The 22,689-nt window shown below is 42.1% G+C and overlaps 1 protein-coding gene across 2 annotated transcripts; it reads right to left on the reverse strand.

The window, feature by feature from the left end:
- Window positions 1-11,359: 11,359 nt before the first annotated feature.
- On the reverse strand, window positions 11,360-14,520 carry LOC147620648 (uncharacterized). 2 transcript variants are annotated; one of them, XM_086824910.1, is made up of 2 exons: window positions 14,356-14,507; window positions 11,360-14,079 (listed from the first exon to the last, which is right to left on the reverse strand). In XM_086824910.1, exon 2 carries the CDS (start codon window positions 14,052-14,054, stop codon window positions 11,736-11,738), a length of 2,319 nt encoding a protein of 772 aa, XP_086681036.1. In that variant the 5' UTR covers window positions 14,055-14,079; window positions 14,356-14,507; the 3' UTR covers window positions 11,360-11,735. The 2 variants fall into 2 exon arrangements, with proteins under 2 accessions (XP_086681036.1, XP_086681035.1); XM_086824909.1 differs by having other exon boundaries at window positions 11,360-14,520.
- Window positions 14,521-22,689: the final 8,169 nt, after the last annotated feature.

A 22,689-nucleotide genomic window follows, 5' to 3' on the forward strand; every position in this document is an offset into this window, starting at 1 on the left:
TGTTGTTGCGGGGTGCTTCACATGCTTCACTTATGGAGCAATGCCAACATATGTATGAAGCATGGGGAGATGCTTCTAGGTCTAGTGTCGATCTTCACTCACATGTATCTACTATTGATGTGCTTGAACCAAATGGTGATGATGTTGCCGCATTAGGGAGGGACAATGTATGTAGTGAAGTACTTGAGCAAGGAGTAAATGTGAAGACACTTCAATGCTTGTGGCAAGAGTTGTCTTGTTTTGTAGGACAGGACCAGCCTTTGATTGAGGAGGCTTGCAATGGATTAAGGAGAACATTGGGCCATGTGAAGACAATGAAGGCAAGAATGGATGAGCGAACAGAAACACAAGCTAATTTTCAAGTCTTGGAAGATGGATTCGGTAACTCCTTGAAGCGAGCAAAACCATTCTTTGAGAAGGGCAACAAGAAGAAATCAACATCATCAAAGAGTCACCCATTGGCTCACCCCTTCAAGACCCCTGCTAAGAAAACCAAAGTGTCAATGCAAAAAAGGCTTGACGAAAAAGCTTCAAAGTAGCCTTTTGAATTTATGTAATGAACTCTCCAATACTTCAATGGCTTTTTGCATCACAGTCTTCAACCAATTATTGTGCATCTTGAGCCGTATTTTGTTCGTGTGTTATCGTGTGTAAGAGAAACAAAGTTGATGTGTGTAAGATTGTGTGTGTGTGTGAGAGAGCTTCTCAATAGTGTGTATGAGAAGAGAGAGAGAGAGAGAGAGAGAGAGAGAGAGAGAGAGAGCTTCTCAATAGCGTGTATAAGCGTGTACAAAATGCTACATTCATTTAAAAGAACATTCAACATTCAACATGTCTGTAAGAAAGAGCTTCATTTAAAACAACATGAGAGAAAGGCTTAATGTCATGAAACCATTCCAAATGTACCATATTAGAAATGATAGTGTTTTTGGCCACAATGACTATTATGTAGAGTGTATGCAAACTCACACAAAAAAGGGGACACAAAAAAAGCTACATAGGCTTTGACATGACTAAATCCAAAAACAATATCGCTAAGCTATGTTGTTCTTGGCCATCAAATGCGAAGAACGTCGAAGGGGAGCATGTTGTTTCACAACATGAATTTACGTTTCTTGAGGCTCACTCTCTTCGACCTGTTACGAACAAAAAATAAAGCGTCAATTCAATTCATCACCATCAACAGCTTAAGCTGTAAAACAAAACCTATCATTACGTATCACCTGTGTGCTCATGTCATGCGTATTGTCAACATCTGCATTTGCAACATCGGGGGCCTCCCCACCTTCAATTGTATCCTCCTCCTCACCTTCAATTGTATCCTCCACGTCTACATTTTCTTCCTCCTCACCTTCAATTGTGTCCTCCACATCTCCATTTTCTTCCTCCTCACCTTCAATTGAATCCTCCACGTCTCCATTTTCTTCCTTCTCACCTTCACTTGCTTTCTTGGGTATTGGGGTGCTGAGGTCAATGGGTTGCTCATAGCAACCTACAAAATTGGTCATGTTATCCATGACCAATTAGTTTTGATATAACCCAATATAAATGTGTTAGCTTAACAATCATGTTACACATGATGATTCCATACCTTCTCTTTTGGAGCAACCAAACTTCCCCTCATTGGCTCGACGCATGTAGCCAGCCTCATGCTTTAAAACTTCTTCTACACGGCCAGGCATTTTAGAGAGCCTCATCTTCTTCGTTACCTTACGTACGTCTGGTATTTCAAGACGTATGTCATGGCAGTTGAGAAGATGTGCCTCCATACGCACTTTAGAGGGAAAAGGTTTCCTTGCATGGCGACAATCAACAATCTTACAAAAAAATTGTCAAATATTTTCCCCCTCATGAACATGCTCAACGAACTGCACGCATAAAGGTGTATTAAGTACAATCATGCATATATACGTCCAAACAAATGAATATCTTGAAGAAACATCATTGATTGTTCACGAGTTTGAATATGAGTATTATGATCAAACAATAAGAGCATGTGAATACATTGATTGAACATGCAAAAGAACAAAATTAAGGCAACCCGCAATATTTCAAACTTATTGAAAATCATTAGAGACTAAAGACTAAAAACTTCTAAATACATGCAAGAGCTTCAAAGCGTACCTCGTCCGTTTCACGTCGCACAAAGAAATTGGTGGGCTTCTTAAATGTCGACACGTCTATTCCCACTAGAGGAGTACCCTCTCGATTCGGATTAACATTAGGTATAGTAATTGACGTCTCTGAAGCTCCCAACACGGATGGAGAGTTCACATTGTTTATGGTGCTTGAAATGATATAAGTTGTCATTTATGCTACATTACACACACACACACAATACTTTTCTGTAAATGTTAAAGTTTCATTAAGCTTGTATGCATTGTTGTATTATCAATAGTTTCTTTTTGTTACATACACACACACACACACACACATAGAATGAGACATTACACACACACACACACACACACACAATACTTTTCTTTAGCTTATTTAAATGTTAAAGATTCTTTAAGCATGCATGCATCGCATCAAGATAACTTTAATTAAACAATAACTTTAATTAAGCATACATGCATGCATTCTCCCATACTTTCCTCTAAATTAAGATTCTTTAAGCATGCATGCATCAAGATAACTTTAATTAAAAAATAACTGTCCATAAGCATACATGCATGCATACACAATACTTTCCTCTAAATTAATACATACATGCATGCATACAGAATAGCAGCAGCAGCATGACAAGATTTAATTAAAGTTATTTTTTAATTAAATTTATTTTATTAATTAAACTAAACCCCTGACAAGAGTAGGGCGCTGAAAGAATGCTTTCTTGGGTGTTGGGGTGTTGGGGTGTTGGGATCAATGGGTTGCTCATAGCAGGCTACCTGGCAAGGCTCCATGCAGCAGCACAGCAGTATCAAGAAAAAAAACAACGTGTAGTTATGGCTACCTGGCAGGGCTCCACGCAGCAGCAGCAGCAGCACGTTCAGGTTCTCCTCCAACAGCGCAGCCGGTTCAGCTCCACGCAGCAGAACTCGCCCCACACGCGGTCGAGCGAGCAGCAGCAGCACGTGTATTCGATTCAACAGCGCAGCAGCATGACGAGCGGCTTCGGCGGTCGAGCGAGCAGCAGATTCAAAATGAAAATCGTTTGCAGCAGGACGAGCTCCCCTCGCGGTCAAGCGAGTAGCAGATTCAAAATGAAAAAAAATCGTCTGGTTTCCCCTTCTGCTCCAACAGCGCCGCATGCAAATTTGGCGCTTCTATTTTAGGAAGATTTAATTTATTTTTTCACTCTAGTAATCGCATGCAGCTTGCAACCGGCGGCGGCTTCGGCGGGTGAAAAAACCACGGGCGGAAAAAGGGGCTGCCGACTGTTGACTGCCAGCGTGGCTGATGTGCCACGCAAGCGTCACATCAGCCAGCAGCCCGAAATCTAGCTTCAGCCCTCCCAAGAAGGCAAGGCATTCCAGCTCTACTGAAGGATCATGCAGGGCTGAAGCTACTACTGAAGGATCATGCAGAGCTGGAATGCCTTGCCTTCTTCGGAGGAACCTGCACCACTGTCAGAGACAAGGGCCACTTGGAGGCTTTGTATACTGATCGGAGCTTCTTCTTCTTAATGGGTATCTTACCCAGAGCCCGTTAGCTTGGCATTAGCTGAGCTCCTCTTCTAGCTACTCCATCTTACAGTTCATATTTCGGCTCCGAAGAAGAGGATCGGCCTTGAGGGGAGGGCTGAGTTGGGACCACGTCAATCCGCATGATGTAGGGTCTTCATCGGCGTTCGCGTGGCGCCCTCGATTGCGCGTCTTCTCCATCATCCGAGTCATCGCGGTCTTTTGGGAGGACGCATGGTGGTTGCTTGCATTGACTCGTCTGGAGTTTGTCCATGTACTTCGCACATTGGGAGGCGAGTTCCTCTTGCAGAGAGTCGAATAGCTCGGCCAGCGTCTCTATGTCAAGCTGGACTGAGTTGGTGGAGGGTTATGTAGGCCTTCAGCTGCGCCTCTAGGAAATAGGATCGAGCTTGTGGCTTTAGGGCATTGTCCTTTACTGAGTTCAAAAAGTGTGTGTTAGGTGGAGGTGTCAGCTGCTCGGTTTTGATTTTCTCGACCTCTGTCTCTGCATCTACCGCTACCTACTATCAGAGGGTGGAGTTCTCCTGGCGGAGACTCTGGAGTTGAGCCTGCAGGCTCGTGGTCTGAGCTTCAGCTTTTCTGGTTTCAAATGGGTCCTCCCCTGCAGACAGCATGCCAGGTACTCCGCACAGCGTTGTGCTATTGGAGGTCGAATTTCTGTGGCATGGTGGACGACATGCTGGGTACATTGGACTCTGCCACCAATTCGGTTGGAGCGATCAGAGCAGGTGGCTAGCCGGTCGGAGAGCGAAGGTCCGAGTAGGGGTTATTAGCTGCGTCCTCTGCTTCTTGACTTTAGAAGTTAGTGAGGCCAGGGCGAGTTTCTGCTTGAACTCCGAAGCGACGACGGCGGTGGCGGTGGAGCCGACATTTGGCTGATGCAGCTCCTTTCTAAGTTGGCAACTCCTTGAACGGGTTTCGGGTTCACGAGTGCAGGCTGCTATAAGGCTGGAGCAAGCAACATCGGTAGTAAGTGGGTTCCAGAGAACTGGCGGGAAGAGGACCGTGAGCACCCTTGTGTGCAGGGTGTTGCTCTTAGTCAGCCTGCTGATCTCCTCCTGCATTTTCGTCGTGTGGAACAAACTTGCCCAATTCATCAATCCCCCTTTTGTGAAGCTATCCGGCTATTGCCTCTATAGAAACTTCGACTTTGGACTACTAGGCGCTGCTGATCCCGGCAGTGGTTGTCCTCCATCAGAACTATGGTCACAAACTGCATCATTTCATCATACCAAGTCAATCCATTGGAAACAACTCCGCATCAGGGAGGTCATCGAACACGCCGATTGCTTCTTCACCCCCACAGTCTTTAGCCGAGAGGTAATCTACCACCGTATCGTTGGTTCTTGGAGTGTGGACAATGGTAAATTCAAACTTCTGTAACATCAGCATCCACCGACCCATCTTGCATGCCAAGCTCTTCTTATCCACCAAGTATAGAAGGGTGGAATGATCCACGTGGAAAGTGAATTTGTTGCCTCGAAAGTAAATTTGTTGCCTCCAAGATAGTGGTGAAACGTACACATCATTCCCAGAGCTTCCCTCTGGGTGGTGGAATAGTTTCGCTCTGCATTTGACAATCTCTGACCAGCATGGTAGGCTAGGTAGAGCCACTTTTTCTCCACTTCCTACACATGAGGATGCTTTCATATGTTGACTTGACATGTCACTGTCTCATATGCTTTGTGGCTCTGGTTCCCAGTACTTATATATGGAAGTCCAACTCATATGGAAGGCTTAAATATTACAATGAAACCTATGGGTGAAGCAAGTACTAAGGCTAAATTATTAATTGGCGAAATGGGATCATGGACAAAGGACTTGTAACATGGGGGGGCCAATAAAGGGGGCCATGAGCATGATCCAATGTGGAGACCAAGTTATAAGTGAGTGTGAATATGGGGCATAGGTATATACGACAATTATAAGCCCTTATTATAAATAACTCATAATCACTTTTAATCAATACTAATCATCTCTTGCTTTGCAAGATTCCATGGAGACCTTGTCCCATGTCTTAGACTTCATCTAAACACTGTCTACATGTCTCTAAACTCCATGTAAATGAGTCTCCTCTCCCTCCCTTCCTTTCAGCTTGTGGGTGTGATAGTATGGGTGTGGGAATTGGTGGAGGCATGGTATAAGCTAATTGTTACCCTTGTCCCTGAGGTAAGTTTGGGTACTATGGAGGATAACTGTGCAAGGCTGGTTCGTATTTTGGCACATATTACGTATTTTCGCACATATGCTCCTCCTGGAGTTGGGTCTAGCCCAGAGCTCCCTACTTGAGGCTACGTGGCTCCCATGGTTACATATTCAGTAGCCTAGATTGACTCCTTGGTCCTAGTGACTTGAGCAATTTTGTTGTGGCCTCCGTGATCATGTTGAACCTAAATCAGAAAGAATAGTGGGCCTCCAAGTAATTTCAAACACTCTAAGGTTTGTGTTTTATGAGCTGACAAAATCTATAGATATAATCGCTATCTCGGTAACCATTCCATGCGTGGTTCTAGGAAGGGTTACTCCTTCCTCTTCAAGATTAATGCTTCTTGTTCTTGAGCAAGATTGGTTAGGATCTATATTGGGAGTGGATGTCGTCGTCCTTGGTCTTTCTAGCAAACGGTCTCTCCCTTGCTGGTGGACAATTTGATGAGTCTTTGACTCCCACTCCTCAGTTAGATTGCTTGTGATGATATTTCTGATGATGTCTACAAAAGTCCTTTGAGTAGTTGTGTGGGGGCCTATATACATCTCTAAAGAGATAGGTTCTAAGGAATAGGCCTCACTCAAGCTAGCGTCCTTGGTATGGCTGAAATTCTTGGTTTCTAGGGTTGTTTAGCTCTTGTGAGGTCCCAAGGGATTATGAAGCGTGCATATATTCTTGTTGAGAAGGTGTATGTCATTCGAGGCACCTCTCTAGCACGGGATTGAGTCCAAAAATCTACCTAAGACCTCGTGTTCATCTAAGGTGATCATCTTAGAGCACTCCCCCTACTAATATAAGTACAATAGTGGTCTTAAATATTTTGGATTCAACTAATTTTTTAAAAAAAATCTCAGTTAGACTTGTGAATGTGTATTCACAAGTTGAGAACGTGCATTTTGAGTAGGCAAATGTGTGGCTAAGTGAACATGCATGGCTAGATCCCAGTTGTGGACTTATAAACGTATGTTCATAGCATTGGAACGTGCATGGGGAACTAAGAATGTGCATGGTCAAAAAAAATCTAAGAATTTATGAATGTGCATTTTGAGATAAGAACATACATGGCTAAGAAAGTTAGGAAGATGTGTGGCTAGGACGTATAAATGTACGTTCATATGTGAGGATGTGTTTTCCCACTTTGGCACGTATGTACATAATTTTGATAGGTCTTCCACTTGTACTAGTAGAAATCAAGGCCACATGATAGTCATTTTTCAATCGTTTTTATCATTACGAGAATTTATGTGAAGAATATTATTTGACTCTTCCTAGTTATTGAGAATATTTACAGATCTTCCTTGTCAAACTTATGAACGTGCATTTGTACTTGTGAATGTACGTACCCTAGTCGAGCACGTATGCATTTAACCTAGAAAGCAACTTTTCTAAGTTTTGGTCTAAAAATCTAGAATTTGCCCTTTGATTAGTCCTTAACGGTTAACGGTACATATTTTTAGATTTTTGATTTGATAGCATGCTTTAGCTTTCCCTAACCTATCTAATGACGTGCACAATATAACCTAATAGTTTTTATACAAAGATTAATGGGTGAGATTAAGTCCTAAAATGAACAAAAAATTCAAAAAATTATGTATATAAAAGAAGGAATCAACCAAAATCAAAGCAAATTAAATTGAACAATTACTTGTATCCTTCTTGTAACTCGAGCCTAAAGGGTTTCTCCGTGCTCTGTTATATCGAGGTAAGAAAAATAAACCACAATACAACAAAAAACAAATATGCTCTCTTCTCAACTTTGAGTTTAGATAGAGGTCGTCATGAAGGCCCCTAAGAATTTCTATAAGAAATCCTTGTAAGCGTTGAACATTAGTCTCGTTGAAAACATAGCTTGCACGTTTGTGTAAGTCCAAATAGCATTACTTTGTAAAATGGCCCATCCTTTGTAGAAAATGTACGGTTTTATGTTGGTCCTTTGAATATGAATACTCAGTTGTTTCTTGAAAATCCATCTAAGAAGTTGTAAGCCTCTTTTTTTGCTATCCTTTCAAGAATATGTTCAGTGTAAAGGCAACATGTAATGATCTCTCATCGTAGCTGCATTTACCTTTTCAAGTTCACACATACATGGATCTTGCCGTTCTTTTGGGGTGATACCCAATCAATGTGCTCAATTTCATATATTAAGCCTGTTGAGATAAGTCTGTTGACTTCTTCCTTGATGGTGAATAGGTTTCATTGTATATGTAAGGCTTTTGTTTGATTGGCCATATACCATACACCAATGAAATCATGTGCTAGTATGTTAAACCATAAGATCTCTCTAGATAATTGTTATGCATAAACATGCATAAATCAGGCATAAACTCATCCACCCGACCACCCCCGAGCCCAAGGGATGCACACATGAAATATAATGAAATACATCATACCTTTACCTTGATGTCCCATACCATCAAGAGGTATAACTCCAATAATGCGGGTTAGCCTCCTAGTATATGCACACATAATGTGCATATAACATTCTTCCCCTATCTCAAAACATTGCACTCTTGCCAATGAAAGTAGGAGAACTTCGCTGAACAATCTCAACCGACTTCTAAGTCGAATCCTCTATTTCCCTATCTTTCCACCTAATTTTAACCTCAGGGATTAGTCAACTACAAAGTTTCCCTTCCCTAAATTCAAGTACCTTATCAGGTTCATGTGGAACATAAGATAATTCTTCGACTTCAACGAGTTCTTGAGGAGTAATTATGTTATCCTCACCTCCCAGTTTTCCTTTCAATCTATTAATATGAAAGATTGGATGAACTCTAACATGTGGAGGTAGTTTCAGTTCATACACAACCGTGCCAATTCCTATCATCGACAAAGCCCATTATTCACAGCTTCCAAGGGCAGAAGCAAGTCTAGGCAGGGGATTGTCCACTCATTTTGTACATCTGAAATCTCTGCATTTAGCCTAGCAATATTTCACATTTTGTATGGTCATGGCCCAATGATATAACAAAAGCCATCCATAAGCCTTGTATATATGGGTAGAGATAGGCAATGGGCACCCACTTAAGTTGGGCAAAGCCCACTTTTCATAATGTGAATAGAAGAATTCAATCATTTCTCAAGTGCAAAGCTTTCTGCTTCTCTTGATCTCTACCTTCTTGCTTTTGTTTGGTTGTAGAATGCATGCTTGTGTGTGTGTGATTGGAATGTATTGAGTGTGCATGCTAGCTTGAGTTAGAGTGTGATTGAGAAAGAGTGGAGAAGAGGGTGGTTCAAGATTTTTAGCTTAACCACCATTGATTTTTAGAAGGATTACTTTGAAGATAAAAAGTAGAGGAAGGGCTCAAACAAGAGGGAGTAACACACCTCTTGGTCTCTTTTATCTCTCCAAATGAGGACTCCCACGATCCAAGACAAGAGGTCTAACCACTAGCACTATGGTTCCTTGCTAGAGAGTAAGAAGGTTCTTGACATGAACAGCGCCTTACCGATCTAGAAAGCCATGATTCGACCTTCTATGGAGTTTGGGTCTCTCTTGTGTCTTACCAAGGATAGAAACTATTAAAAGTTTCTCGCCCCAATTCTCGAAAAACTCTTCATGCACATTTGTAGCGCCGACGTACCCTAGCCACAAGGCATCTTTCCATTTACTCCGTGCCATTGGAAACGTGCAAAGCATGATGACATTTGGATCAGATATGCTATTCCATTCACTTTGGATGATTGGCACCATGTGGATTGTCGACTTGATAAAAGGTTTCGAGGATGAAACCTATGGGTGGAGATGGTTTGGAAGAAAGTGCCTATGGGTTATCCACAATAAATGCCATGGACTAGGGAGGTTTACCAAGTATGGGGGGCACTAATAAGTGGTAGTGTGTAAAGGTAGGAGGTATAAATACCAACTATGGACACTAAGCAAATGTAATCACTTTACTAATCATAATCAAGCTTTCAAGATTTATTGGCTATGGTGTTTCTCTCCCACATGAGAGCTAGGGTGTACACTCCTCTTGAGCCTAAACTGTGCATACTCCAGTCAATGAGCAATCTCCTTTCTTTCACCCTTCCAGCTTGTGAGTTGATGTTGTGGCATGGTGTAATGGGGTGTTGTGAGATCATGGTAGTGCCAAGGGAGCATGTGTGTGGCACAATGGATTACTTGGCATTCGGGGTGGCTGATTTGAGATTAGAATTATCACGGGGGTGTGCATGGACTTGGCAGCATGTCCACGATTTCTTCTTACTACTTCGTTGGTGGATTCGGCATGCACTCCTTACACTTTCGGGGTGGCGTTGGTGGTATGGTCTTGGGTCTCCACACCCACCTGGATTTGGCATTTAAGGATGCATTTATGAGGGTCCAAGGCACAGTCCTCTTTGATCTTAAAACCTAGATGTAGGGATTCCCCTCATAGAATCCGTGTGCTTCTAATAGTTTTGTTGGAATCCATTAAAGTGTCGATTGTTGGGATCGTATTGGATACATAGACTGTTGCTTGGATCTTTTTGGCATAAGGGGACGAGGTTTTTGGGACCCACATAGAAGGTTTCTCCTTGTACAAGCTGTGGGCTTCTAGCAACTTGACTTAGATCCAATGGAGCTCGGGTTCAGAGTACCACATCTTTGCTTAAGGGTCATCCCACTTGACCGATCTATGCTCAAAGGTAGGCTTTAGACAAAATGGTGGCACAAAAAACTCCATACTTTTATGATGGTGAAATGTTGTCCTTTTCAAGAGTTGCATCCACCTTTGATGAATATGTTGGTGTAGATTATAACTTTCAACCTTATGAAAGCTCTATGAACACTTTAATAGGTTCTTATATTCACACTTGAGTTGTATTCTTGTGGCTACCCTCCTTTTTCAGAGAGCGGGTTCTTCTTTTTGTTGCTAAGATTCTGCAGCTACTTGAAAGAGTGGATTGATGTATATTATGTGCTCAGTCAACTCCATTATGGCTAGGATAGGCGAGGATGTTGAAGCTTGAAGTTTTCACAAAGATGTTCTAACTGCTATAGGGATGTGGGTAACAATCTAGCCCAGCTTTCAAAGTTCTAGCAGCTGTAGAGAAAAACCCTTCAAACTCGCAGATAGTGCGTTTTTTTAAAAAGCAGTGTATGCATATGGCGTCACAGGTGGACAACGTTATTCTTTAGCACATGTGTACCCTTCAAGGAAGCAATCGGGTACAAGTTTTCCCAATAAAAGTAAACCGAGTTCTCTTTTCAATATCAGATGAAGCACATTGAAAATCAGATGACATCAAAAAGCAAACATTTGAAAACCCTTGCTATCAAAAAGAGCACACTTTTCCACAGCAGACTGCTTGCACATACTTCCAAAATCTCTTGCTGGTACTTGAAAATCCACTGCATTGTAAAAAGCACACGTGCTAAAAAGGCCAAAAGAAACAACACTCCAGCATCAGCCTGTACCTGCTAGTGCATGAGGGCGAGCAATCTGGTGCTTGAGAACCATACAAACCTTGTGTAGTATGCATGGCACTACACTTTTCACGAGTGGTAGTAATACACTATGTGCAAAGATAGGCCATGTACAAATCATTTACTACTTTACAACAGTAAGAGAAATAAGAGACCAAAATTAAGAGGTCTCTCTCTTACTTGAAATGATGGGGTCAGTTGAAAGTCATTAGGTTAGTCTGAAGGCACAATTAAAGCATTGTCAATGAGCCTAATGGGCTTCATTCCAAAATTGAAATTCATGACCAACTCAATGATTCCTCAAACATGATGCAGACGTGAATTAGTTCCCACCTTCACACCATTCAAATCTGGGTATATCAAACTCATTTGAGAGTCAATAGGTTAGTTTGAAAGCGCATTAAAGCATTGTCAATGAGGGCTAAGCCTTAAAAGGCTACATTCCAAAATTGAAACATGATGCAGACATCAATCAGTTCCCACCTTCACTGTTCAAATCTGGGTATATCAAACCCAAAGGAACTGCAGCAGGATCAAGCTCCCAGCAGTCTTTTGGAATACCTGGAGCCTCGTCACCTTTCAGCTTATGAGCAGGCACCTGATGGGAGAACCTCTGCAGCTCCAAGAATGGTACCTGTAACGCTTCTTCATTTAAAAGTTGAAAAAGGGTTTTGAAACCCTCTACTTTGTTGAGGAGCATCACAGTAACACCAGAGTTCTCATTACAATCAGTAAGAACCTCTACCATGTCATACTTCAAGGGCGTATCACTGATCTTAACCACCTGCTGCCCGGGTTCCCAATCTCTAAAAATACCCCAAATTTCACCTTTCTTGGGATAGATTTTGACTATTCCCTTACCACCCTTCTCCCACTTGACAAGATGTGAAAAAGAATTGACACTATCCATCACCTGGCTGGAGGAAATTCTGTACTCCCCACATGTGAAAGAAAAACCCAAATCTAGCAATTTGCATAGCTCTTCAGAAGGCTTCCGCATCTCAAACCATCCAATCAAAACTTTGAAAGGAGTATAAGAGTGCACTTCTTTGACCTTCATGTAGTATTTGGGCATGCCATCCTTGTCATCGTATAAAGCCCATATCTGTCCCACTTCTACATCTTTCTCTTCTCTACCTTCATCAAAGTTATGGAAGTCTGCATCTGGCACAGTACAATTAGCCGAGACTCCATCTTCTGAGCCATGACTGACAAACTGCTCTGTTTTTGCCTCTGGTAATTCATGCCTTTTTTCTAGCCCAGGACCATTCCTGTTTTTCTCTTGCGCCTCATCCAGGGCAGAAGCAGTAACACCCGGCCTTCCCATTTGCAAGTTAAGCTTCATCCTGATAGCATTCTTTGCTAGATCTGCAAGCTTTTTGGCCATGTCCACACCTTTCGAGCCCTGTTTAGGACTTCCAACCTCTGTTTCCACCCTCGCTTTCTTGCCTGAAGGCACCTCTTGAAAATCATCATCACTTTCATTTGAGTTGTAAGTCACGTTCCTCTTAGACCTAGAAGACCTTCTTGGATAAGCTTTCAGAATCTCTCTTCCTCCTTCAGCAGCCACTCTCTCGGAGTACTCATCCTCATCTTCTGATTCACAGCTGCTAGCATTTTTGTGCTTCTTTGCTCTTTTCTTCTTCACTTTAACCGAGGCCTTCTCTGCCTGCTCCTTTTTCATCATTTTGGCCAATGCTTCCTGTATGGCCCTTGATTTCTTCAGCTGTTCTTTCTGCTTTACCAGTTCCTTCTCCATCACCCTTGCTCTCCGAAGCTCTTCAATCTTTCTTGAGAGCTCTTTCTCAGCTTCAACTTTCTCTCGCACCCCTGATCCATAAGCCAAATTTGTTCTACAGTCTGCTCCATTCTTGGCACCTGTAGCAGCCCCCATTGGGTTGACCTGGCTCCCTGCCCCAGGGAAATTTTGGCACGTGTCCTGTCTGCCTCCACTTGCAAAACTATTGAAAAATCTGAACCCAGCTGTTCCAAAGTTAGTAGACATGTGAGGATTGGACTGCCCTGTCTGTGGCCCAGCAGGATTGGACTGCCCTGCCTGCAGCCCAGCAGGATTGGACTGCCCTGCCTGTGGAGGCCAGGCCTGTGTAACATTGACCCGTTGCAAATTGGAAAGATCTTTGGCAATGAACGGCCTTCGGCATTGTGGGCAAAGCAAGTTCTGATTTTCATACTTTCTGAAGTACTGGTATCTCATCTGGCATGAAGAACAGGCAGTCCAGAATGTGAAGTGATGTAGCTGTGGTTCCACCTGTGGGGGCTGGGGGAAGTGTTGCTGGCTTGCTTTGTTGAAGGCATTTGAATGGGCAGCACCATCAGGGTACTGCTGATGCTGCTGAGGAGGAGGATAGTACCGTCCATTGACACCGGGACCTTGCGGATTGCGGGTGGATGCATGATTTGCCCTAGCCGGCATCCCCCTCTTGGCATCGTACACCAAGCGTTTCATCTTGTCTGAGAGGACTTGCAATGCCTCTCCGATGAGCTTGAAGGCAGACTCCGCTCCGATGGACTTGTTCTTGTCAGGATGGAGGAACAAGGCAAGCTTCCTGTACTGCTTCTTCACCACAGCATCATCGGCAGTTGGCTCGATTTGCAAGATCCCATACCAGTCCTTCTCATCGGCCCCAATTCTCACCTGGGCTGCCACATGCACATCGATGACAGCAATTATCTGCGCAATGTTCTCTAGGGCAGGGAACAGCTGCTGAGCTTTCAGTGCAAACTTCTTCGCAGCTGCGTAGTCCTGCGAGGCAAACTTCTGCTCTGCCATTTCCCTCGCCCGAACTGCTTCGTCTCTGTTGCACTCCATGGCATGTCCCCCGCGCACATAGATTAGCTTCCGTCACAGATCATGGCGAGGGGCGTGCACGATGCGGTAGAGACCAGCACCGTAACGGCAAGCGAGACCTCGACAACCACAACATTCACACACAGGACCCATGGGAAACACTAGAAAGACCAAGACAGATCTCAAGCACAGAGATTGCCACTCCCAATTACCTCGTGCTCTGCACCCCACCCCGGACAGAAACCATGGCTCAAGCAAAGTAACAGAGAACAGAAAAACACACCTGGGGCCCTGCTCTTCTCAGGTAGTCAACGGTAGCAGTAGCTGCTTCAACAGTGAGAGGGTGAGCGGGAAAATGCCGAGCGAGGCGCATCATCATGCCTCTATGCACACAGCCCGCGCCCTACCTTTCTGTACTGTCAGTTCATTCCCGACAAGTCCAAATGAGATGCCGATGTAAATGTACCTCTAGTAGGAGGATTGAGTGTGAACCGGCGTACAAAAATTGTATGATACCACCCTCCACCCTTTAAAAAAATCAAATTCATCTTGGTTGCATGCAATAATTTTTATTTTGCAACTTTGAATTTTGAAAAAAATAAACGAATCCTAAGTGAGAGATTAACAACCCCCTCCAAGGGGACATCTAAAATTATGATTAGGCAATTCATGATTGATCAAGCAACTCACTCCGATCTAACAACTCAAATGAGTGGAGAAATACCTTTAAACCATAAACCAATTAGATAGCAAAGAATAAGTCATAAAATCCTTGCTGGATCCAAGCACGAGAATGTTGATGAAATGTTAAATGAAACCTCCCTTAGCTTGATCTCACCGAGAGCAATACCATCAAATGAAACATCCCTTAGCTTGGCGGTGTCAGGGCTAAGTAACAAAAGTTGGCCCTGTTAAAATCAATGCAAATAGTTAAGGTTCAAGTCCACATTGACATGTGTATTCACAATCATTACATGCATGCAAGTAATTCACAAGTAACCTTAGCAATCTTGATATCTAGCGCATAATACCTACCCACAATGATGCACTTAGCAACAATCTTCCAACAATTTTGACCCAAACCATTTGCATTTTGAATAGTATAGCCTTGCAGAATTTTTATGAAATGGAGAATCACTAATGCAAGATTAAGAAGCTAAGAAATGGGACAGATCATCAAGTAGACTAGCATGCAATTAGCAAGAATCACACACGTGCACACATAATGCCTAAGTGGTTTAATCTCCCTCCATGAGAATGGAAATATCCTTCCATAAGCCAAAGTGTGGTAGCTCAAGGCTCCATGGTTCATTCAAATGTCAAATGATCAAAAGATACAAATGAGGGTTCATGTGCCCGTTTTATACTTGAGCCCAATGGCCATAATCCTAAGCCCACCAACTATTAAAGTTGCTACTTTATTATAAACCATCCCTCCCCAAAGATTTTGTCCTCAAAATCTATGATATGTACAATCGTTGTATCACACATATACATCAATGTGAGAAGTGAAGGTTCTAATCATAAGCATTTAGAAACTGATCAGTCACCCATGTGGGCTACTCTCCTGTGTCTATTCTGCATAGGAAATCTACTACTGCATTTTGTTTTTTGGGGCTGTGCACGATCGTGAACTGAAATTCTTGCAGTAGAAGTATCCACCTTACTAGTTTCCCGGTCAGATCTGGTTTATTCACTAGATACAATAGGGTTTGATGATTAACATGAAACACAAAGTGATTTCCTAGCAGATAATGATGAAATTTATTGACTGAGTAAATCAATCCCAAGGCTTCCCTCTCAGTGGTGCTGTAATTTTTCTCGGTATTTGACAACATCCGACTGGCATAGTAAATGGGTCTATACCACCCTTCCTCTGTCTGTTGCATCAACACACTTCCAATTACTATATCCGATCCATCCATGAATACATGGAACATCGTCCCATCCTAGTGGTTAGATGATTGGTGCACTGGTGAGCATTCTTTTCAGATTTTGGAAGGCATCCTTGTGCTCTTCTATCCAAAGGAATTCTACCCCCTTCTTTGTTAGGCTGTATAGTGGTTGTGCCACATTGGCAAGGTACCTGAGGAATTGGTTGTGCCATTTGATTTAGCCCAAGAATTTGCTGAGCTCCTTTAGGTTTTGTGGTGGATTCAGCTTACTTATCATCTTGACCTTGGTTGGATCTACAACACTCTAATCTTTGGACACACTGTGTCTAAGGAGTGTTCCGCCCCTCACCCGCAAACATGCACTTTATTGGATTCAGCTTCGGCCTCATTTGCCTGCACCTTTCTAGGCACATGTGTAGTTGGTGTAGATGCTCCACACACTTTCTGAAGACATTGCTTCAAGGCTTAGACCTCTAGTTCCTCACTCTCGTCGACTTCTTGCTATCATGAGGTAGCATATTCATGCCAGTATTAGATGTTCGAGCGTCGGAGTTTGATGCTTAGTCATTTTTAGCATTTGTTTGATGAGGAGGAGATATGTGTTAGGTGGTCTAGGTGGTCCACACATGATGATTTCATCAGTTCATTTTGCTTGGCTACATCGGCATGGTTTGGCATTGTTCTCGTTGGACAATTCATCTTTTGGAAACTTGATTGAATATCCCAAACTCTCGGGTGGTCATGATTATGTTCCTGATTGAGGATGTGGACCACACCAACACATATTCAGATGATGATGATGATGATGGTGGTGTATTACACTCATATACACATGATGATGTATCACATATACATGCACATGATGATGTATTGCACACACATACTTATGATGATAGTGATACACGCGCACATAATGTTACACATGAACATGATATCAATACACGTGCACATGATGATGATATGTACATATGATGATGGTATATGTGGTAGTGATGTGTGTGAGTTAGATCATGTGGATATGATCTTGAGGGTAGGCATGGCATTGAGCACATCATCAAGCATTACGAATGATGATATTCGTATGTATACCTACCTTTCTAGGGATCATGGGGATGCATTAGTTGATCATGAGGGTCTTTTTGATGTTCATAGGTATTCGACTAGTGGTACATCTATTGTTACTCATGATATTGATGATACTTCACATATTCTTAATCATATGATAGACTATGAGGAGCACATGCCTAAATTCTTGGTGTTATATATGTTAGGCTACTCCTCTAAAGATTTCACATTTGGAGACAATCCTCATATGATCACTACTCCTAGTTTTCATAGCTTACCTGGCAGTGTTTGTGTTAGGATAGTTTATATATCTAAGTAGCCAAGCATAGTGCATGAGAGTAGTGATGAGTTTGTTGAGGTGACACATCACAAGAGAGGTTGATTTATACACATGGATCTAGAGTGTTTTACTTTTGATTTGGAGATCTTTTTAGATCCAGTGTTGATAGAGTTTGACTTATCATGGGATATAGGTCATATAGGAGTACCATTGATGGAGGTAGATCATACCTACGAGGATGACCTTAGTGACCTTGAGGATACCATGATTAGTGATGTGGCGAATGATGCCACTTATCTCTCATAAGTGGATACCTTGTTTAGTATTCAGTAATGATTATGGTGATTTTGATGATCATACTTCTACTTGGGATCATCATATACACATAGGGAGATTTTACACATGAGGATATGGTGCATGGTTTGGATTATGCTTATACACTTATTGATGTAGTCGATAATGCCCTTGATTTTTTGAGTAAAGGTACATGGGGCGATAGCATGGATCTTGCATGATCATGACTTTGAGTCATGTTCCTATGGCTTCCATGACTGTTTACATGATCCTATTTTCTTTGGAGTTGGGACATTTATCTCTGGGTGCATCATATGTCATTTGAGATGTATGGTAGATGATCATGTGGCATATCACTTAGATGCACATGTGACAGATCTTAGGCTTGGCCTACATGATGGTTCTTTTATACTAGGATCATTCAACATTCCAACTATGGGATATGATTTCAGTTGGTGGACACCCTGGATGACAGCTTCACATTGTTGTCACACGAGGAGTGGCCTAGAGCTTTCCCAACGGACTTGAGCTTTCTCTTCAATCTAGGAGCTATTGCTACATCTGTTTAAGGGATCCGCGATGCATACCATGGCTATCTATTTGATCTTGGTAGCATCAACATCGACAGGAGCCCATCACCTATTCCTTTTGATCCAAGCAATTACTTGGTTAGCTTCATCAATCATCGACAGGAGTCCATTATCCTTTCCATTTAATTCCAAGGGCTTTGCGACTTTGGCAATTCATGTTTGGCATATCTTAGTCCTCAGCGTTGTTGAGCATTCTAGAAGAGCTAATTGGTAAGACCTAAAGAACTGGCCTGAAGATAAATGCCGACAATAAAAGGCCAGCACACCAACAATCGTGCATAGATAATAGCACACACTTGCGCCCACTATAATCATATGTACTTTATTGTAACAGTCTATTAATAACAGAATGAGTCTTGTAATAGTAGGCAACGACTAAAAGGGACAAGGAGAAGAAGGTCCTTCCAAGATAGCAAAGAAGGAGAAAGTTTTAACAATTAGAAGTTAGATATATAGAGAGAGAGAAGGGATCAGTAGGACAGAGTTAGTCTGGAGCACATAGCATTGTACAAGTTTGACAATAATATCTAGCCCTTGAGAATTGTTTCATTGTGTACTATCTAAATAAGCGAGTGAGAGTGAGATGCACTTGCACTTTCTACTTTAGCTGCTGATAGAATGAGTTTGACAATAATATCTAGCCCTTGAGAATAGTTTCATTGTGTACTATCTAAATAAGCGAGTGAGAGTGAGATTTGTGGTTCTGTGTGCACTTTCTACTTTAGCTACTGATAGAATGAGTTTGACAATAATATCTAGCCCTTGAGAATTGTTTCATTGTGTACTATCTAAATAAGCGAGTGAGAGTGAGATTTGTGGTTCTGTGTGCACTTTCTACTTTAGCCAATGAGTTCTAACCCATTGGGCTTAGGCAGTGATAGAATTACCTCTGACCCGTGGTACTAACTTGCTCGTTAGATTGACCCATGACACTTTGGCGATCCTATTGCTTTCAATCTCACCATTTCTCTCATGAAGGCAATATTTTGGTGCAACATTTCAAAAGGGGAGAGGAACTTCTTACAGAATCAATGGCAAGACAGCTTATCACCCAATCCGTCCAGAATCCCTTGCACTAGCAGCAAGTCCCACTAGGCTTGGCAAACGCTCCACATCTCCTGCAATTCATGAGCATATCAAATGTCTCATCAAGAGGTAATAACAAATACTCAACATACAAGGTTAAGAAGTCTAAAGACCCCAATATCCACGTCACAAAATTTGAGACTGTGTGGAAGGTAAATCACACTCGTGCTAATGTTCTAATGAAAGGAAGCGGGACTAGTTCCAGGCCATATTCGGGGATATACCCGCTGAATGGGTATCTGAGTATGATCCGGACCGCTGAATGGGTATCTGAGTATGACCCGGACCACTTCCACACCTGACTCATACGAAGAAGCGATGTGGGAGAACAATCCTTGCATCATTACTAGAATGGTAGAACAAGGGAAGCAGCGAGACGGTAAACCTCACAGAGAACATCAACAAAATGAAGAACCAAAGGAAGAAGAAGAGCACATGTAGCTCACAGTCAACAAAAAGACAATGTGCTCATGAAAGATGCTTTGAATAGAGTAGGGTGGGAGGAGGCAAGCCCACAGAAAGAACTCAAGCAGCATCAAGGAGCAACAATGAGGCAAAATCCTCAAGCGTTGCAGAAAGAAGACAGCAGCAAACCAAAACAATTCCCTCCTTAAAACAATAGGCCACATGAGAAGGCAGGACAATATGACATATGGGAGGATATGAAGGGCTTAAAATTGGACATATCCCTAGATCAACTCCTCTCCTTGGTGCCCAATTACCAGAGAAAATTGCTAAGTGATCAGCTGGGTCTCGAAAAAGGAAGAACACAACATCTTGTCTAACTCCTCTCCAACAGTGAGTCAGAAGCAGACTACAAGTCAGTACGAAACAAAAAAAGTCACAATAACAAATAATGATGGACCCCAAATAACAATAATGTTAAAGGGGAAGTAGATCCATGGAGTGATACTGGATGGAGGCTCAGGAGTACATATACTGTCAGAGCATTTCCATCACAAACATCATGACCTTCGGACTCCAGAATACACCCGCAACACTCCAATGCATGGTACAAGAAATTTTCTATTATTACCTATAACTAAATTCAAGGCATGTGCGAATGCAACAAAATATATGTAATACACGACATGCGAAGGTAAATCAGAATAACAATCATAGAGCCATGATGATAGTGTATGAGTGGCTCTCCTACGATCATAATAAAAAATGCTATCAAAATAATGTTGATGACGATATGAATTTGCACCATGGTGATCAAATGAAGAATAAAAGTAGTAGCATATGGGCATGTGAACACTACCCAAAGTGTACGCCCTAAAACGCAATGCACACCACTCAAACACAATGTAAACACACCTCTCAAACACAAGGCGCATAGGGCGTGTGACCCGCGATGTGTGAACAAGCACAAATAATACTCAACACAAGTCAACATGTACTCCCTGTGAAAGAATCCCTAAATGTGTGAACAACCACCAAGAACACTCAAAGCGTGTGATCACACCTCATCAAACACCACGTGCGTGAATAGACCTAAACATAAATAATCAAGGCATGTGAACACATCTCAATAAGTTTAACGTGTGTAGAAGCTTCACCTTAGGGTTGAGTGAAAGAAACTAGAGTGAACAAGGTAATATGAAGAGCTAGTGTTCATAGAAAAAATGAAGGCTTATGTGGGCAAGTGGACAAAACTGAGGCTCTGATACCAAATGTAATGGAGTGATCATAAAGCTAAGATATGGGATAATCACTAGATGAAAGAGATAATCCCATACAAAGAGCCATGATGTCTAAGTGAGTTAACCTCTCACCAAATATGGAAATAGCCTTCCATAAGCCTCATAGTAGCCAAAGGCTCCAAGAACATACAAATGTCCAAGAGAGATAATGTCCAAAGATCATAAAAGGTACAAATGACAACCCATGAGCCCCTTGAGTGTTGTGATGGCCCTTGGATAGCTTCAAGGAAGGGTACATAATCTCCTACTTAAAACTTCACATTGTGCTTATGCTCATCTGCATTAGTCTTCATAACCTCTTGGGCTTTCTTCATGTTGCTCTTACATATAGTTGAAGAAGTTGTCTCATTATCTCCAACTCTTGTTTAGCCAATGGGTTGACCACCTTGCCTTCTTGAAAGGCTACATGCACTTGTGTCATGAACCATAGAGCTTGATTTCCACATGTACATAGGGGCCCATGGGCAAAAGGAGAAAGTGGTTATAAATAGGGCTTGGGGGACATTGGTAGGATCTTTTTGACATCTTTTGACACTTTTACTAACTTTGGTCATCTTGTACCTTTGGGCTCCATCTATGGAGATTTGGCCTTCCATGGTCATCCTCTTGGTGAGAGGTTAAACACACTTAGGCTATTTGTGCATCTTCTCTTGCTACATGCACTTATAGATTTTCTCTCTTTCTTGTATATTCATGTGATGAGCCATTGGATCACTAATCTCATGATTAATGGATGCTAGATTCTTGCTTTGATGTGTTTGATTCCATATTTTGCTCTAGATCCATTTCATTTGGTATCAGAGCCTTGATTTTGATCCATTATCAAGGTTTTGGGCATAAGATTAGTCATTTTCTTGATAGTTTTTTGAATTTTCTCTTGATTTCTTGGAGTTTTGGCTTAATCTTACTTAATTTCTACTTAATCTTTGGAGATTAGTGGAGGGGAGGTATCATTTCATGTGATTTCATGGAGATTTAGCTCAATTGGACCTAATTTGGGCACCCTGTACCAAATATTTGGAGTGGGGTACAAAAATTGAGAAAAATTTGAATTAATCACCTCTTAATCTCTTTGTTAATCACATTTATCTTTTTGTGCTTCTTTTTTAAGCTTTCCATAGTCATTACTTCCCATCTTTTCCCCGTTTTGCTTCCATTTGCTCTAGGGCTTTTGTTGATCTTGAGGAGAGGAACACATAGAGTACCAATTTACATGCAATTTTTTGAAAATTTTTGAAAATTTCTTTCCCTTTTCTTTCCCTTTGCTCCAAACCCTAATCTCTCTCGCATAGCTCACCATTGTCCATCTCCACTCACTCTAGATGGCTGCAAGTGTATTCTATGGCTAATGAGGGCTAAACATGGTGATGATTTTGCTCTTTTCTACTCATGAGGGAAGGCGTTGTGCGCCGTTTTTCAACGCATTTTCACGGCCAAAATTTCAAGAAATAGGTTCCATTTCAAGCCCTCCCATACCATGTGGTTGTTAGCTATGGTGTTTGGCATCTTTTTGGTGGATTTTGGGGAGTTCTTCATTGCTATTGGAGAGGGAAAAGGGGAGGTTTGAGCAGCCCACAGAAATTGTAAAAATCTTCAAGATTTGGTTCCATTGGAAGCTCTATCAAGCAACAATCCAACCATTGAAGCTTTCGGAATACCATTGGTGAGTTGCTATGGCTATTTTCTCAAGCATTGGTGATT

The sequence above is a fragment of the Cibotium barometz genome, chromosome 31, assembly GCF_041138505.1.
Source record: "Cibotium barometz isolate CiBa-2024 chromosome 31, ASM4113850v1, whole genome shotgun sequence".
NCBI lineage: Eukaryota > Viridiplantae > Streptophyta > Polypodiopsida > Cyatheales > Cibotiaceae > Cibotium > Cibotium barometz.

What these genes read in the sequence shown, in the direction of transcription:
- LOC147620648 (XM_086824909.1), bottom strand. Translation starts at nt 14,093, where the DNA reads ATGGAGTGCAACAGAGACGAAGCAGTTCGGGCGAGGGAAATGGCAGAG.